Here is a 19,223-nt window from a genome sequence, read left to right as displayed (position 1 = left end):
TCATTCGCGACTGTCCCATCTCATTATGTCTCGTTGCACTTCATGAAATTCATCCCAATAGGTTGAAGCAACCTACTTACACAACACGTCAGCAACATTACACCTATTGCATCACAAATCAAGATGCGCCGTCGCGAGCTCGTTGCACAGTTGGAGGAACCAGAGAGATTTGACAAGGATGTGATCCACTGCAGGAACATTTCTTCACTGGGGAACGGCGTTCTTCTCGTCCTCGGTATCACCGGTCTTATCGTCTCTTCAGTGAGCTACACCCGCGGTGTGACGAAAACATCCGTGGAGTTGGCACATTGCATTGTGGTATGTCTTAGATGCTCGAGTTTGATAGCCCTGCTAACGTTGTTCAAGTCTTCAGTGTTTCTGCCTCTACTTATTTTGGCAACCTATTTCATCCTGAGTCTCAAGCCGGGCAAAAGCGTGCTTCTTAGGCTGGTTTATGTGGTTGTCACGATAACTCTTTACGGCATTAAGTCGTATGTCTGTCCGTAACAAACCATTAAGGTGCGCTGCTAATGATGCCAGACTCGTATTTGGTGTCCTGCTGGCGAGGGAAATTAGCCAAGACCAAGGCTGGAGCAGCCAGAAGATGAGTTTGAGGCATGGGCCGCCCATTGTCAGCCTCGTCACTGTGTATGCTTGATAATCGTATACTACAAGACCTGTATACTAACTGCCTGCAGGTTTGCCGCAGCTTTTGCGGTTTATCTCCTCCATGCGCTGGCCTATACACTCCCGAACGAGTCAGCACCGGGTCTTCGAGGCGATCCGCAGCCCAACGTTATGCGGGCGGAGGAGAAGGGTGTTTTCAGTCAACGAGCCCAGGCCTGAACGAGTTATATCACGTACTGGGATACAAATTATCTCCGTTGATACGTTGAAGTCTTCGGGTCCACATAGTTTACTCTCTAGACTCAATTAATGTAATGCGCTGGCTGTCCTGCTTCAAATTATCATCAGTCGTAACTGGGCAAAGCCCGCCGCGACATCGCATAGCGACTCAGTATCAGAGTCCTCAGTCAGTGGTAAGACATATAAGGAGATTGTAGAGTCTACATGCGTGCACCATCAGAAGCCTGCTGTGGCGTAACAATCGCCGCCGAGGTGGAGAGCCACATCCGACCCGCCTTGGCACCAACAACAAGCACCACCGAAGGCCGGCCCAAAGCCTCCTTCAAGGGCAATTACAGGCGGGCAAAGATGATAGCCAAGTTTGCATCCCCTTATCCAGTCGATAGAATCATGGTAGCTATTGTGTCGCGCTCCATTTCCCGATTCTTTTCAACCGACATGTTGCCACCACCAATCACAGCCAGCATGCGAGCCATCCCGCTGCTGGCGTGTCTGGAGCTGACACGTCTGACGCCTGCCGTCCCGTCCCGTCCACCCCATCTTAATCCATTCCATTCCCAATTGTGATGTATCCATTATGATGTGTCGGAAATAGCAGCCTGGCTCCGTCCGTCCTTCCGCCGGGATCCCCTCTTTGGCATTATCGACAACGAAAGAGGCACGAATATGCGATCGAGCCATCCCAGCTCTAGCACCATCTTTCCTGAGAAGATAGGGTGGAAATCATTGCCTGAATTCTTGTCGCCATTATGGACGGGTCGGTATTCGTCGTTTACTGGCATCTTCCTTGCCAACACGTCGGTGCTTGTGGATCGTGGAGACCTGACAGCGAAGCAACCCCCGCGCGCTCCACGGGAATCACAGGATGCCCCGGAGAGAGATAAAGCTAAGATTAGCTTCGGGGTAGCGGCGGAGCTCGCGCCGGGTCTGGCGTCTGGGTACGCTTGCCGTGGGCTCCTTTCGTCGCTGGCCTTGTTTTGTCGTCGGTTTAGGTGATGTTCCGTCCACCGTCTCGAGATTATTCTCATTTTACTTTGAGACACTCGTAAGTTAATCATTGTCGACACCGTAGTCTTTATTGTGATGTCGCGTGTTGGGGGTCGCACGTCGGTGGCATTTGGTCGCCGCTATTCTGTTTGGAAGTCTGGTTAGCTGTCACTTTCCAGGTTTCCTTGCATAAGACTGATTATTTGGACCTGCCATAGAGATTTCGAACCAACTGAGGCTCTTGGAGGCTGACGTTGGCGCAGGATCGAAGGCATGCTGTTGTAGTGAAGATGGAAAAGGGGCTGCCAAGTGTTTATAAACACAGTGCCAGGATATGCAGGGACGTAGTTGCACTGCAGCAAAACACCCAAAAAGCCGTCACACAGTGTGCAGTATCTTTTCGTCTCACGAGACGGCCATCAAGGTTAACATCAAAAGTACTCGGCGGATAGTTGCTCGAGTCTGTAGTAACAATCCATATCGCAATCATGACATCTATTGTATGTTCACCATGATGTTCAATTGTCAACTTAGGCAGAACTGTCATTCACGAGATTTCATCGTCTTAGCCGGAGAATATCCCGGACAATTTCCCAATTCCCGATTGCCGCGATAAAAACCAGGTAAATGATTTCTCGAACATGAATTCGTAACCAGGGATCCCGTCACAGTCGCTTTCGACCATACTCTTCCAATCATCAGAACAAAGGCATCCCATCACCGCCCATCGAGCCAACGCGCCTCGCCAACCCCCCTCCCCCGATACGTGCTCCCGCACAGCCTCCGGGGCTCCGAGAACATCTCTAGCCGCATTTCACAACCCCCCATCCCCCTCCGATCTCCGCCCAGATAATCAGCTGACAGCTCGTGCCGCACTCGCCCTGCATGCCATCCACTCCCAACCTCATCCGATCCCATCTCCCAATCACGTTGTGCCTGCCTTCACACTTGTTCATCCAGGCATCTGCGCCAAGTCCCTGCAGTGTGCGCAGAACAATGGAAATGGACAAGCAAGCAGCTCCACACCAGACATGTCCGTCACCACATTCTGCATGCACCGTCTCAACCCCCAATCCCAGATGATACCTACCTCGAGTGGGGGGGTTGGAGAAGGACGCGGCGGCGGCGGCAGCTGCATCGGGGTGCGTAAGCAGAGGTAATAGCATTTCTGACCACCAGAGCTCACCCTCCCAACCGAGCTATCCCAAAACACACCGGTCTTGACAGGTTCCACCTCCAAACTTGGCTATTGGAGACAGCCGATGGATCCCGGGCAAGAATGGAGACTGCCCACATCAGCGGACAACACTCCATATATCCACATCGAAAAAGTCAACATGACAAGCAAACGCATAATCAAGAAAAGTCACCATAAATCACTCATTATCACTTACTCGCGTCACTTAAGATCATCACTAGTGCGGGGGAAGAACCAATGCCCGGGAATCAAAAACACTCGTATTCAAATCCAAAAAATACCAAACTATCATACGAGAGAAAAAAAAACGTATTCATCCCTTCAAGACAGAAATAACCAAGCAACTACCGGTGTCTTGCCCGAGCTGCATTGCATGGCCGATCTCCACACAAGCAAGCTCTGTTGCGGCAGAGGTCGGTCAAAACTGTAGATCCAGCATTGGGTCCCGCTTCAAAAACCAGTATCCTTCAGTCCCTCATTCCCATGAGATAACGACTTCGGTCCGTTTCGGCGGGGGGCACGCAGCTCGATGGATGTTGATGAGGTCGAGCGAGCCTCTTCATGAGGGTGACAGATGCGGCTTCGCGGAGGCGTCATGCTGAATTTAGTGCTGTGGTTATGTTAGTTGGTGATCGAGGGGGAGGTTGATGCGAGGAGAGCTTACGGAGCAAGAGCCGCAAGAGCAAGAGGTGCAGGAGCCGGCGCAGCTGGTGCCGCAAGACTTGCAAGAGCTGTATGAATCTGGTTAGCTATTTGGCAGCTCGGTGAAGAAATCTCCGAAAACTCGAATTTTTTAAAATGTGTAGCTTGTCTGAACAAGACCGCATTTCTCAAATTCTCTGTTTCCAAAGAAGGTCGAATGCCGCTCACCAGGGGGCCATTTTGAAAGTTGGTTGGGTTAAGCGAAAAGCTTGAAAGTTGGTAGTTTAGTTTGTTTGGAAGTGAGATCTGAGAGCTTGTTGAGTCGATGAAGAGAAAGAAACAACATCTCAAGCCGAGAAGTCCTGGGGTTTATATACCCGTCTTCGAGCTACGTCCCCCACGTACAGTCAGCTAGAGCATCAAGCATCAGATGGCTATCTCGCGAGGAGGCGCGGTATCATTCGCCATTACGTGGAAGGGTCAAGCGGGCGTGGCCGGAGGAAGGAGGGGCGGGCATCCCAAGGATTGTCGGAGGAGATACCGCGAATGCCGCGGCGCCGTTTGGAGCAACCAGCCCAGCCAGCAGTGCAGCGATGCTGACATGGCGGTTGTGTGATACCGCATCAGGCTGGCACTCCCATGGCTTGATCCATAATAGCTCATCTACTCCAAGATAGGCCGGACGTTGGAGGGACCAGACGTTTGCTCTGCAGTAGCAGAAGCGGGGTTTGGGCCCGAAGCTACGGGTGCAGCCTTCGTCCAGGTGTGGTAGCCCGTGGGTTCCACGTTCGGGGCTGGGTGGACCCGGCAACGGGGGGCGTCGGGCGGTTGTGATTGGGCCATGTGAGGACGACTGGGCATCCACGCGCGAGGTTCATGGCGAGCCACGGCAGGGCGGCAGGATGGGCGTGCATGAGGTGCCGTGGTCGTGTGAATGGGATGTTGGAGGCGGGCTGGCGTGGGATCGTCGCGGACTGAGTGGACGAGAAGGGCCCGATGAGGATAGCCCCGCCCTTCATCGGTCAGACGTTCGGTCTATGGATGGAGAGATTTGGGGGGGTTGAGGGAAGGGAACGTGGGAGTGGGTGGGTAGAGCCGGTCTGGAATGTGCAGATTATCGGGTGGTTTTTTTTCGATGGTCTGCATCTCGGGTACCATGTTGTGAAGAACATGTGTGTGAAGAATGGTATCGGAAACTGCACTGTTGGAATAGCCGACCAGTAGACTTACGAAGGCGACGGCGCGGCCTTTGCTGTCATGGTCTGGTTGGCGGTGCCGTGTGAATTGGTGTCTGCATGACAGTATGTAGGACGACAGAGAGGGAAATCTGCTTGTGATGGCGCTTGGCAGCGGCACCCGCGCGAAACAGAGTTTGTACCATCCCACACCCGACTCTTCAGGTGATGCGCCCGGCCACCCCGTATTGGCCAGACAAGGGACTAGCAATTAGGCCGAATGAGGGTCCGTTCTACTTAGGCAGACCCGGCGGCGGAAAAAGATAGAAACCACAAGAAGTGAGAGATAATAGCTGAAGAGCTGAAGAAAGCCAAAAGAGACAACTTGAAGCCAGATGACCTAGTCATCAAGAATAATCGTCATGGCCGAAGGCAAAAACCTCAGCTGTCGTCTTGATCGTCGACGACAACTCACAGAGTGGTCTCACCAGTCAGACTATAGCCTCTCCGACTAAAACTTCAGCCGTGCGTGAGCGTCGTCGACTCAGTGCCATGGGGGCCACAGCAAAAGAACCTTGCCCGAAAGAAGAATCCCGGTAAAACCCTCATATCGCAGATGCAGTGAACCAAAATGAGAGAAAGCTGTTAGCTAAACAGCGTGGGTTGCCCGATCATACAGACTGGCCGCCGGCGACGGGGACCGCTCACGAAGGAGCAGTTTGCCCGATCAGCTGATACGTCCGGTGTCCAAGGTGAGAGGACCGACAAGGGGGAGAAGAGAGCAGGATGTGAGAAGAGGAGAAAAATGAGAGATTTGTGCCGTTGTGGCTCATTACCGTGGGGGGTCGTGAGTCTTTTGCCGCAGCGCGAGAGCCGATTCCCGAGGATCAAGGCAAACATTGGCCATGAGAAGAGACAAGGAGCAGAGTCGTAGGGCGTAGGGGGTTCAGGCGTCTCCCACTTCCTCTTCGTCTTCCTCTTTCCCTCTCCTCTCGGTCTTCTCAAGTCGAGTGTCTCGTCGCGTTCATCGGGCTGCATCGGTCGCGGTGTCGGTAAAAGTCGAAACCAGAGGGCTTACTAATTGTCAGTAGAAGAGTCGACAGAACAAGTCTGTCGGACGGAAACACCAGGACGAGTGGTCCCTTTTATGTGCTCAACCCATCTCTGCTCCCAGGGGCCTCAAATGGCGGTGGAAGGGAGAAGCGGCATTCCTCAAGCGGCGGGGATGCAACGGATGCGAGCTGTGCTGGCCGATGGAAAATTGTCTCATCAACCCAACGGCCCTCTAGCATCCGCGGCCCGTCGCTGATGAACAGTCCAAGCCCTGCCGCCTGACCAAACGATGGTTGAGATAGGTGCGCTGGCTATCTTGCGCAAGTTTTGCAGCATCGCGACCGGTGGTTGGCGAGGGAGATGGCGGATGATTTTGTGTGAGGAGGGTGGCCATCAAGGTTGGCCATCCGGGTTCTTGAAACCTCCATTCCTTGGGCTGTTATCAATGCAACCATCAAGGTCCTCAGTCTCCTTTCGGGGTGATCACCAGCAGCTGACCTGCTTGAAAGAACCGCTTGAGTCTTTTAAACTTTAAATCGTTCGAGTGATTCTTGTCGATTGAAATGATTGAGTGTTTGAATTGCTTGAAGACACAAGACTGTATTTGGTTGTGCTACTGTGTGTTTGGGAATGAAGTGAGACTCAACATTCGTGCATCAGTGACTCCCCTATCCAGTACATTTCCCCAGACGTTGGACCCTAAGCTAATTTGTTTGAAAACAGCAGAAATTGCGCAAAAGGGACTGGAGTGTCCTCGGTCGAAGCTTTCCCAGAGTCTTCTGGCTTAGTGCATGACTGTCGTGACTGAACACTATCAGTCTGCGAGGCGGTGTTTAGACTCCGCGTCTTCATCGCATCAGATACCGGAACAGATCAAGGATTCCGTAGTTTCTCCATCTCTTCGTTCGATTCAGAAACGAAGTTGATGTGGTGTAAAGCCCTCTATGAAGTCACTTGGTCGAACGACATGGGCGAGTTGCGACCGACGAGGCGGCTCTTGTTCCTACGCGCATGTTGCTGGCGATTCCGACATACAACAAATAATATTTCGGTGGTGATTGGGACTAAATGCAGTCTGCCGACAAGTGCCGGTTGACAACTCGGGCCGAGCGGGATAGTGCCCTCTTCGTTGCTTTTTCATCAAGTTCTACCACTGCTCTCGTCGTGATGCGAAGTGTCGCAGACGATTCGGTGTCGCTCAAAATCATATGGACGACTGAGAACACCAGCTCAGCGAGCCAAGTGGCCGTCGAGGATGTCAACTCTTCAAGAGGTCTGTCGTTGCGTGACCTGGCGGGCATCGCGCCAAGGACCCCATAATGGCGCCATCTGGGGCTACCTCACCTCCGAGATCGTGACCCCGATCCAGATCCGATCGGACGCAAGGACCCCAGAACCCGCTCCATCAGTCGCCTATGCCGGGCCTTTCGCGCGGGCCGTTCCGCCTTTGAAGCTGTCTGGGCAGAACATTGGCTCGGAGGGGTGATCCATGAGGGGTACGATCCCCGGGTGGTTGGGCTGCAGGAAGCCGTCCTGCAACCATGCTATCGGGAGCGGTGTGCGCGACGTGGGGTATCTTCATGTCGCCATGGTTTCCGAGGGCAGCACCAGACTGTTCAAGGCGATGCTTACGGTATCGCTGGCTGGGCCCTGATGTTTGGGATTCTAGCGTGAAGGTGCCGGTCATGCTACCGCTGGCCAACATCCAGGCGAGCCTCTTCCGAGAGCTGCAATGAGGAAACTGGCGGTGCTTGACGCTTGTCCCAGAATTAAGCAATGCCGTATGCAAGGTCACCAGTCTTCATGGACCATCGTCCGCGCTTATGTCAATGAGCTCGATTCTGAAGATGGATAGAACAGCACATCTGGGCTCGTTCATAACCTTCGCGAGAGATTCCCGTCACATTGGTATGTGATGGTATCCTGGGAATCACAGATGATGATGCACAGGGAGCAAGTGCATCAACCCAGAAAGGAAGGTCAGTTCAACGAAATGCGACTTTCCTTGGTCGAAGTACATCACCGACATAGGTGGCTCAGCTATTAGCATCGACTGCCAGCATGGGCCTAGCCTTGCAAAGATTCTATTTCAGATATTGACCATAATTATCCCATCTTTTGAGCAGGATAGCCTGCGTTCTCTACGTTCCATCGTTCGTGTCTTTCGCATGTAGGCTCGTTTGCATCCCTGCTGCCAGAGTTTCAACTTTGACGTTGCGGATGCCATTCCCTTGAGGCAACAAAGACCCGATACACTGCAGGAAACGAAAGTCCGACATTCAACTCTCTCTAGAGTAAACATGATGATACCTCTTCTGTATAGCCATGGCGTCTTCCTCAGCCTCGTTATGATCAAAATTGTGGATATAGTGGACATACTTGACATCACCGTGGTTTTTGCCGCCCTCTAAGGCGACTGAGCTATCACCATCTCAGGGGCTTGAAGACAGGCCAGCAGACAAGGATTCCGTGCTCAGCTTTCTCATTTAGCTTTGTACAAAATGAAGGCCTTAGATGACGTTGGAGTGGTAGCGGGTGTCTCCTCAGCATGGGGTAGTGTTGCTTCCCACCGATAGACGAATAATGAAACGCACGAAGGGAACGACACCGTCACCATTCACATCATTCGGGTCGGCATGGGTCATGAGCTCTACTCAATCGTCATCAAAACGGACAACAGTGGCAACGGTAGCAAGATTAATACCATCGAGACCATTGACTGGTCGCAGGATCAGGGCGGAAACCCCATTTCAGAGGCGTTAGCCAAAAAGCACGTGGTGGTTCTGAGCAGATGCAACCTGGAGTGCGATTTTGAGGCGGCTCCTGCCTATGACTCCGAGGACTTTTTTGATGAGCCTGCTGCAAATATTGTCCACAACATCAATGGCATCAATGGTATCAATGGCACATCATGAACCCCTGTTATTTATCACGCCCCCAGGTATGAACGAGGCTAGGCTAATCTACAAGTCAAAAGTCGTGCCATTTGGCGTTGCTAAGATTGCATGGGATATGGACCACCAAGAGGTCCCAGGTGGTCCTCAATATTCCTCTCGATTTCCAGAAAGGCTTCAAGGCTACGTTTTCACATTCTCTTACTTTTGAAAGTCACTACATAGTCTGACTTACGAGCAGCAACGGTGTACACGGCCATCTGGATACATGTTTGCACCACCCTAACTCCTATTCTGGAAAAGGGTCCTATTGTGCAAAGCTCAATGCTGGCGCACCCGTCAAATATTTACACAATTCTCTCATGCATCGGACAATGTGCGTAACAGCCGCGTAACAGATTTTGCCTTGATCTAATCATTTCTTTTAATTGCAAAAATGAACTCAGATACGATCGCGATGGCTTTTGAAGCCCCGAATCTTGAACGCCCCAAGCCCCACCTTGAGTTCCCTAATTCCCTAACAGCCATGATGGTTCCATCACGTTTTTCATGACAAAGCAGAAACCAACCAGTCTGAACATCTCCATAAGTACGTGAAAGCATTTCATTCGCTCGCTTGTGTTCGATGGATCAAACCAAACCCATCACCGCAAACATGCAAACTGGATTGGCTGTCAAATGTTCGTAGTCTGCGAAGAGTTTGTATCGTTGGGCCCACAATCGCTTGAGACGGGAGCATCCCCCGTTGAGGGGTTGCGTCCGAATGCGTCCGTCTATCATCTCAATCTGTGTCGCCGAGCACATCTTTCTTTCGACAACCTACTTCTAAAAAAGAAATCCACGCCTGAGCAACGATTGCTTGACATTGTCATCCAGTCATGCCACATTCTCAGCAGTACTCAGATCCCCAGATATACACGGTTGGTTGGATTTGTGCTATTAGCACCGAGTTCACTGCCGCAAAAGCCTTCCTCGAAGAACAACATGCGCGGCCATCGGTCGTCGCGCAGCATGATAACAACAACTACGCCCTAGGCACGATTGGAGGGCATAACATTGTGATTGCTGTGCTACCAAATGGAGAATACGGTATAGCATCTGCTGCGATAGTAGCTCGCGATATGCTGCATAGTTTCCCAAATGTACGCATTGGACTCATGGTAGGCATTGGCGGTGGCGCTCCCAGCCCTAGACAGGATATACGGCTAGGCGACGTCGTAGTTAGCTCTCGCCATGGTGGCAGGGGTGGCATCTCCCAGTACGACTTCGGTAAAGCTGTTCAGAATCAGGACGATGCCTTCCAATACAGCGGTCACTTGAATCAACCACCAACATTATTGCGAACAGCTGTCGAAGCCCTTGAGAGCCATTACAAGATGGAAGGACATACGCTAAGTGCAAACGTTGACAAGGTGCTTCAACTTCGGAAACGACTTCAGAATAAATTCTCTCGCCCCTCTCCCAGAAGCGATAGGTTATACCTCTCCACAGTCATCCATCCAAACTCGTCGGACACTTGCGAAAGCCTGTGTGGAGATGATCCCGCCCTTTTAATATCCCGAAATCAGCGAGGAGAAGAAGAAGACGACCCCAAAATTCATTACGGATTAATTGCTAGCGCCAATCAGTTGGTCAAAGATTCAAACCTTCGAGATAAACTGGCGACGGAACATGGCGTTCTGTGCTTCGAAATGGAGGCAGCTGGCTTGATAAACCACTTTCCTTGCTTAGTAGTTCGTGGTATTTGCGACTACTCAGACTCTCATAAAAGCAAAGACTGGCAAGGCTTTGCGGCTATGATGGCAGCTGCGTACACGTCAGATCTTCTACGACAGATCACACCCACTGAGGTTGAGGGCGAGCGACGTCTGAGCGCTGTTCTCGACTCATGTTAGTAAAGCGGTCTGCCGTTCACAACATGCCGGCTAATCCGACATAGTGCAGGAAGATGTAGCTCGTCTGCGTCAAGATGTATGTCAGATCAAAATTGTGACAGCCGCTTTAGACAACGAGCAACACATCAGCAGCCTCCACAACTGGCTGTCACCTGCAGACCCGTCAAGCAATGCAATTACCGCGAGAAGTCGGCGGCACAATCGAAGTGGCACCTGGTTTCTCGAAGGGGATGTTCTTGATGAGTGGGATAAAGGCACTCGACAGCACCTTTGGCTCCACGGCATGGCAGGGTGCGGTAAGACCATCCTGTGCTCGACTATCATTGATAGTCTTGATAACCATGAGACTTCTCGTACTATAAAGTTCTTCTTCGACTTCAATGATACCAGGAAGCAGACTGTGGACAGTCTTATCCGCTCGCTAGTCTGGCAACTTTACCGGACTGAGGAGGGAATGACAAGCGACCTGAACGAGCTTTACGAAGCCTGCGACAAAGGCCGAAATCAACCCGGTATTGACATCTTGTCAAAGTGTCTTCACTCAATGATGCAGTTGTTTCCAAGGGTCAACGTCATTATTGATGCTCTGGATGAGTGCATAGCGAGAAATGATCTTCTCTGTTGGATGGAGGACCTGGTTAATCGCCCAGATCTAAGGACTGTTAAGCTGATAGTGACCGGCCGACCAGAATCAGACCTTCTACAGAGGCTTAGCAGCCTTTTCGGCGAGCATAACTGCATGGCACTCGACAAGGATGCCATCGATAAAGATATATCGTTATATGTCAACGCGCGTCTCGGTTCGGATCCCAGGTTTACATCAAAGAGAACCCCACAAGATCTGATTGATCAGATTTGCCTCAAGGTCGGGAACGGAGCCGATGGCATGTAAGCTATATCTTCATCTTATGTAACCTTTACGTCTTCTTACATGTTACAGGTTCAGGTGGGCTACGTGCCAACTCGACAATCTCGCCACATGTGACTCTCCTAGATCCATTAAAGAGGCTCTTAACGATCTTCCTCGAGATTTAAACGAGACTTATCGTCGCATACTCCAAGACATGCGACCGGAATTGAAACAGAAAGGCTTTCAGCTGCTGAGATTTCTTGTCTATGCTGACAAGCCCTTGACGGTGGCTGAGGCGAAAGACGTGCTGGCAACACATATCGAGACAGTTCCGCATCACTTCGATATCGAGCGCAGGCTGTTTGTAGACGAAGACTTACTGCGATACTGCCCAGGTCTAATCATGACCACCACGTATTCTTACGTAGATTGGAGGTTCAAGGGATATCCATCCAAACGTACGGTCGAGCGTGAGCAGAAAGAGGTTCACCTGGCACACTTTTCCGTCAAAGAGTACCTTCTCCGCGAACACGAGTTCCAGATCATGACAGCCAGCGTTCAAATGGTAAATACATGCTTAGCATACCTGAAAGACAGTCATTCCGGATGCCTCGATCGCCCCTTCACCAATCAGGCAACGGAAGTTCTATTCGATTATGCTCGGCTGGCGGAGGCTTGCGATAATATCGCAGAGGGCCTCCTATCACTATTCCGAGTCAACGGGAGCATAGACCTGTTCCAAAAGCACCTCGACATAATTAATGCGTCCAACTGTTCATCACCAACAATCTACTTTACCTGCAAAGCTGGGCTTCCCAGGGTCTTGACAAGTTTGTTGAAGGAACGAGTCAGCGCGGGCCACGGCTCTCCACTCGAAGGAAACGAGTGGGCTCTCGACGCTGCAACCAGCAAAGGATACCAAGAAATCATAGAGGTCCTGCTTGAGAATGGCGCAAGTCCCAATGGCAGTGGGGAACCAAGTCCCCTAGCAGTTGCTTCACGTAACGGCCAGGAGGGTATTGTAGAGCTTTTACTCGATCATGGAGCAGATGTTCACTCCGGCGACGACCTCACGCAACGATTAGACCCTCTAGTTGCTGCGGCCGAAAATGGACATATCAAGATCGTCATTTTATTGATTGATCGCGGAGCAAACGTTCTCACAAGTCGTAACAAATTCAATGAGGACGCTTTGCTTGTTGCTGCGGCTAATGATGACGAGGACATGGTCAGACTTTTGCTCGGTCATGGCGCAGGGGAAAGTACAGGCGACGACGTTCATTCACTAGCTTTACACATTGCTTCAAGTAATGGTAACCAAGCCATCGTCAGCCTACTTCTCGAAAATTGTATTGAGTTTCTCCCAGAGCATTTCCGGGAGGACCATCCTTTGTATGCTGCTTCAAGTAGTGGCCACGGACAGGTTGTTAAGCTGTTGCTTGACCACAGCGATAGGCTGCACATTGACAGCAGCTGTATACAATCCGCCTTATTGGCTCTTTCAGGAAACAACCAAGAGAACATCAAAAGGTTGCTAGTTGAGCATCTTTCAAAGCTCACAACAGATGGCTGCCAGGCCCAACGCCCTTCGCTCTTCTCTGCCGCAGTGGCAGGCGATAAGAAAACTGTTGAGCTCCTGCTCCTGGAAGGGGCCAACCCCAATACCCATGAAAACAGGGATGGAGTACTTTGTTATGTTCTTGCTTCGGCAGCTTATGCTGGAAACCAAGAGATTGTCCAGATTCTCCTCGACAACGGCGCAGATGTCAACGCCGTGGATGGATCTGGAGAAACTGCGGTATATAAAGCCGTTTTAGGTCAACATGGCGAAGTGGCACGTATCTTACTTGGCCGCGGGGCTGATATTGGTCTTGGGGCCAGTTCTATAGAGTACTGCATTAAGCATCAACTTGCAGATATGAAGCAGATTATTGTGGAAAGAGCGCCTCACGCTGACACAGGATGGGTCATTTGCTAGATATTATTTGATGACGAACTATGCAACAGTTAGCTGCGAGGCTATTTCTCGTCATTATGGTCCAATTCCACGCGCTTGGAACTCGCCAGGCGATCCTGTGACGCAGGTAACATGAGCATTATGAGTCCCTGAAACGACTTCATTTTTACTAGAGACAAGTAGATGATGGATAGCAGGAGGGCTTTCAACGTATGTATGCTTTTGACGCACCTATGAACGCTAGCTAGATTTCTACCAAGCTCCAGAGCGTTCCATGTGTTCAATGTTGAGTTGATTTCCAACATTAGCTCAAGCCGTCAAAGAGCAGACATCTTGCTATGTTACTTTCTGCAGAGCCATTCGAAACGACGTATCTTCTCCATAACAATGGACAGGCAGATATATATCTATACACAGCAAACGGTTGTTATTCAGGTGGTTCAACTGCACCTCCGTCTTCAACTCTCATGTCGGAGATATTCTTTCATTGCAAACCTGGAGATCAAGTGGGAGAGTATAAGAAATCAGGAATAGCATGATAAAGCATTAGTTATCTCGTGGATTTTCCCGCTAGTCTAATTGTTCAGAGCATCGAGAAAATGTTGAACAACGGATGACTACTCCCATCTTTTAGAGGCCCGAGCCTTAGAATGCCATGCGCAGATTCTTGATGGCCACACACGGCATGAAAGACCGACGCATACGAAGAGTACGATCCTCCATGCGGTCCTCTTCAGATAGCCGCGGAAAACGGTCATCTTCACACTGTGAAGCTTTTGCTCGACAGAGGCCACCGGAAGATAGAGCAGGAACAACGTGACCATGCCCTCGCATCGGCCTCATCCAGGGGCCATGTGGAAATCGTTGGCCTTCTGTTAGGACACGGAGCAGACGTCAATGTACGAATCGGTTCCGGTGGTAATGCGTTCTGCGAAGCTTCGCGGAATGGCCATGTTGGTGTCGTTGAGTATCTGCTAGACCGCAAACGCAGGGATCCGACCCTCGAACCACAAGGCCGCTCATGGGATGACGCTATTCGGGCTGCCTCTGTAGGAGGCCACGATAAGGTTGTACAACTACTCCGTGATGAGAGACTCTGTCTAGCGGCGTCGGGTGGTGAGTAAGACATCGTCGAAGCCCTACTCAATGAAGGTGCCAATCCCAACACGAGCGGCCGTGGTCAACGGAACGCCTTGCAGTCTGCTGTGGACAAAGAGTACGTCGGGATCGTCAAGGCCTTGCTCGAGAAAGGCGCGGATCCTGACGGACGTGGTCGTCATTACACCAGCGCCTTGGAATCGGCCGTGAAGAAGGAGAACCTAGAGCTTGTGGAGAAGTTGCTCGAGAAGGGCGCGAAGGTCAATACCTATATGATGGCGTTCTACGAGCGCCAGTCGTGGCATCAGGGCCAAGAGATACTGCATCTATTGCGCGAACATGTTTAAGCTTGGCGGTCTGAGGTTTTGTATTGACTGATGGTCTCAGGCCAAACTAGACACAAGAATTCGTCGACCGCAGAGTAATGTCAGCGTGGCTCGTAGTTTACATCAAACCAGCCGTCATCCCGAGTATTTTATACTACCTTTAGACTAGTGATAAGATTCAACGTGAAGAATTTCGAAACATCATAAACCTCGATATTAGTGTTGTCCAGGAGTCGATAATACCTTCGTATCGTTCTGTCTGTCTGGTTTGACTTCTCCTTGACACTGTTGCGGTACTTTCAAACAAAACTTAATAGATCTTGTTCAGCTGCAGACAACAAGATAAAAGGGTGATCCCAGACGGCATGTATTATCCTCAGGATGCCAGAGAAGCTCGACATCCGACCAGCATACTCAACTTCGGGTATTACATACCGCAAGTCTCCACCAAGCTCGCTTCTTTGCAGAGGCAAAAAGCTGGACCATAACAGCTTCCAGAGGCCACAGGCTGTTAACAGTACCACATTGCATGATTGTCAACGTCTCACTGTGCATAGCTCAAGCACGCTTCACTTCAAGTACATCAGGATTCGCGACATCAAACCTACCGTACCCCAGCCCACTCGCAAGAACCATGATCCGGAACACACCAGTCCTTGGCCCAAGCAAATCCGCCCAGAAACCGGTGTCCAGCACCACCCACCCCCAACGATCGTCACTTGGGCAGCGGTCCTCATGCGCCCAACGCAACACTCCCCCCAGGATGCTCACCTTTGGGGGGACCTCAAAGGCTAAACTGTGGGACTCTCATCAGACAATGATGGCGCGGCTTGGAGCATCCGTACGGGTCCCCTTCATCGGCGTCGATTCGAGGGATGAGACATGCCTGCTCCCGTGTGGAGGAGAGGCCCCCCATCGGAGCCGCCCTCGGTCCCTCGGCGGGGGTGTTGGTGTGACGATCACCTTGGGAAATTTCAGGTTGTGGGAGCGAATAGGGCTCCGTCGACCTGGGCAAAGTTCCAATGCTAATGCTACTCATCTATAATGCTGCCCTGGCGCATGAGCTGACAACTGACAAACATCAATGGCAGACGTTGGCCCGAGGACGTTTGGGTCTGAGCTGTCCCGAGCTCCTGGGAAAAGCAGGCAAGGGAGGAAAACAAGCTGGGCAATGCCCGCCCTGACCACAATGACTTCATTGTGGACATTGCAACCGCGCGAATGTGGAAACGGTTTGATGACATCTTCCGCGGAAGCGGCAAAGCCAAGGCAAACGGGTTCCGACGTGTCTAAACGGTTTGCTATTGCTTCCACGCTGCGAGGACGATAACGAAGGGCGATCAAGACGTCAGGGAGGCAATCTTCGTTTCAGAAGACGAGCCGCGGGTGTGGCTCGCTGATTAATGACGCCGAAACGGTCATCTGAGAAGTGATTCACGCCCGTTTGTCTGAGACGGTGATGGCCAATCGGTTGACGAATTCATGTCCTCATCAGATGGCCAGCCACGTGCCGACGTCAGCCTTGTGCTGTTTCTTGTCCACCTCCTTGTGCGAGCGTGTGTGAAGGCATGCTGGTCAATCAGTAGAATGACGTCAAGTGTCATTTTGCATGGTGTGGAAGGTGCCTTGCGACTCGGGGCAGCTGCAGTAATGCAGCACTAGGGGGAGCTGAGAGAGCGCTGTTAACCAAGGGGGGCGTTCCAACTGGCGACGATCATTTCGCGAAGAGAACGACGAGGTGTTGCATCAATTGGTTGGCTTCTGAACCGCATACTGCACTTCGTCCTTCGTGACATGACGAGGCTTTCCGCCGGCCACCCCGACTGAGGCGGGTATTTGTTTGATGAAGCTCACATTTGAAGCAAAATTAAATCGACAGCATCAAGAGAGCTGAAAGAAAGGCGACTGTCCAACGCGCTGTCATACACAGAGTGTGATTGGTGTTGAAGCCTGGCAGCGAAGCGGATGCCTTCCCCAGAGGTGAGGTCACGCGCATTGGCCAGCCAAGGCAGGCCCAACATGGGTGCAACACGAAGAACCCGGAATTTGCGACCGAGAATCTGAAATCTGAGCATCAACCAGCTACTACTGCAAGGTCAGAGCGGCCAGATTCCCGAGAGGTAATATTCTGCTTCGATTCGCATCGAAGAATGGAGCATAGAGCCCGTGGAATGCTGAGCGAAGCGATGAGAAGAGCCGCTGGCAAGATGTCTCGTGACGGGACGAGATTTGACGACGTTGAGAAGCGGCGAGACACTTGCATCCCGAGGGGTGGCTAGTATCAAAGGGAGTGTGGCTGCCATTGCTGCAGAAAGGGTCCTTGAGGTTCAAGGCAAGGCAGGCATTCAGGGCATCGCCGAGTCGCCGGCGATAGACGCTGGCCAGGATTGATGACGAAAGGGGGTTGGCTCGAGCGGGGCGGGGTCTGGACCGATCCATGAGGCGCTCTCGGCGATTTTGTCTCTGGGATCGGAATGCTGAAAGCGTGTCTGGTGCGTATCTGATCCGAGACCTCAAAGCAGGTGCTTGAAGCTATCGTTAGTGAAGACCACGATGCGATCGATGGTCAGAGGCGGTGGTGGTTGCCAGCTGCAGGTCCGAGGTGAGGGCCTCGGCGGCACAGCGAACGAGGTGAGCCGCACTGGGTCAGTTGGAGAAGCAGTTGGAGAAGGGAAACCTGGATGCTGTGAGGTCACTTTTGGTAGAATTAGGCAAGTAAATGTAGAGCCCGAGCGTACGAGAACGCGACCAAACCAATCGTGACTGAGAAGCAACATAGCTCCCGCGTCGTCGCGTGGATGACGGCGGGATGGACGAGCGAGACATTGTAGTTCTCTCGGGACGGAGATAGGGACGGAGACGTGTCTCCAGATGGTTAGACAACGGCATCGACGGTACCCTTCGGTACATCGTGGTCGTGGCAGTCGGTAGTGAAATGAGAGTGGCGTGCGTGGCTTGCGCATCGTCGCGCATCGTCATTTCGAGGCATGTGGTTAGTCGCGGGGTGTTTCGGCGCGGCAGACTGAAAACACGGGATGATTGGCGGCATCAACCAACAGAACGGAAGCAAGGATGCGGGATGACGGACGGCTGGACGGGCCATGAAGCTGAAGGGAGACATCGGAGTGGATGTTCAGAGGAGTGTGAAGATGAAGACCGAGAATCCCTGCAAGAGCTGGGCATGCAACATGGAATCAAGCCAGGCAAAGCCAGGGCAAATGGGCAACGGCAGAAAAAAGATGGGATGGCCTGGAGAGGGAATGAATCTTGGGCCTGGCCTGCGGCAGCCTAATGGCCTGAGGCAAGAGGACCGGCCCACTATTACCCCCCAATGATGCGGCGTCTTCGTCGATGACATCCTTGCCATTTGCGGACATGACGATGGAGAAGACGTCATTACGGGGGGCCCCCATCCAAGCGAGTGGGAAGGAGCCACTGATCATGGACGGCGGCCAGCAGCCTAAGCTGGGGCTAAGCACCTGAACCTGGCTGCAACCGGCTGCTGGGGACTCAATTCTGGGTGGTGGGTGGGTGGGAGTGGGAGTGGGAGGAGCAGACAAGGCGGCACGAGCAGCAGAAGAAGAAGCATGCGGGCTGCACTGAAAACATGGAAATGGGAGATCGGAAAACATGGGGGAGTGAGGGAAAATAGCACTCTCCAGTCGCCAAATTCCTTTTGCATCGCCAGCGGCCCCTGCCCCTGCGACGTGGTGTTTTGGGAGACGGATTGGAGATGTCGGATATTTGTAGACGACTGCCAGGATCCAGCATCGCTGGCTTTGTCGCTCTATCTGACACTGCCGTCAGAGGCGCCAATACATGATGTCTGCGATGCCCCTTTGCATCCAGTCGACGCTACGGGAGGCTAGCGCCATTGACGCCCCTGATATCCGGCAGTACACGTACCTACCTTTCAAGCTGGCACGAACTGGCATTAGCAGAAGATGGTGGCCTATCCGGGCAGTGCCGCAGTGATGTGTCTTGTGCTGCAGGATTTCATGTTGCCTCGTCTCATGTCTGGCACTCTGGGAGGGAAGTGGAAGTGCTGAAGATGATGCTGAAGTGGTGCAGCAATGTGCCCGTCCCAGGTGTTGGTTTCCGCGGGATGCAAGAAATGCCTAGGAGGTACTCTGTATTGCTGGCATCCGGTTCCAAACCTCCAAAACCCCTTGCTTGCCTGTTGCCTGTACCCTGCCCAACACGCCCAATCCTGGGTCCGTCCCGGCAAGTGACCGAATGGGTCTGGGGTTCGGAGTGACCACCGATGATGGAAGCAATCCG

General features: G+C 52.1%; 1 protein-coding gene across 1 annotated transcript; it reads left to right on the top strand.

Annotated features, from left to right (window-relative positions):
- Window positions 1–8,423: 8,423 nt before the first annotated feature.
- Window positions 8,424–8,837, top strand: COL26b_004877 (uncharacterized protein; the record flags this gene model as incomplete). Its single annotated transcript, XM_053177739.1, has 2 exons — window positions 8,424–8,475; window positions 8,521–8,837. The coding sequence occupies 2 exons, from the start codon at window positions 8,424–8,426 to the stop codon at window positions 8,835–8,837; spliced, it is 369 nt and encodes a 122-aa protein (XP_053038261.1).
- Window positions 8,838–19,223: the final 10,386 nt, after the last annotated feature.

The sequence above is a fragment of the Colletotrichum chrysophilum genome (assembly GCF_026319265.1).
Source record: "Colletotrichum chrysophilum strain AFK26 chromosome Unknown scaffold_31, whole genome shotgun sequence".
Lineage (NCBI taxonomy): Eukaryota > Fungi > Ascomycota > Sordariomycetes > Glomerellales > Glomerellaceae > Colletotrichum > Colletotrichum chrysophilum.
The sequence above is the reverse complement of the archived record's forward strand: the minus strand, read 5'-3'. Positions and strand labels throughout refer to the sequence as shown.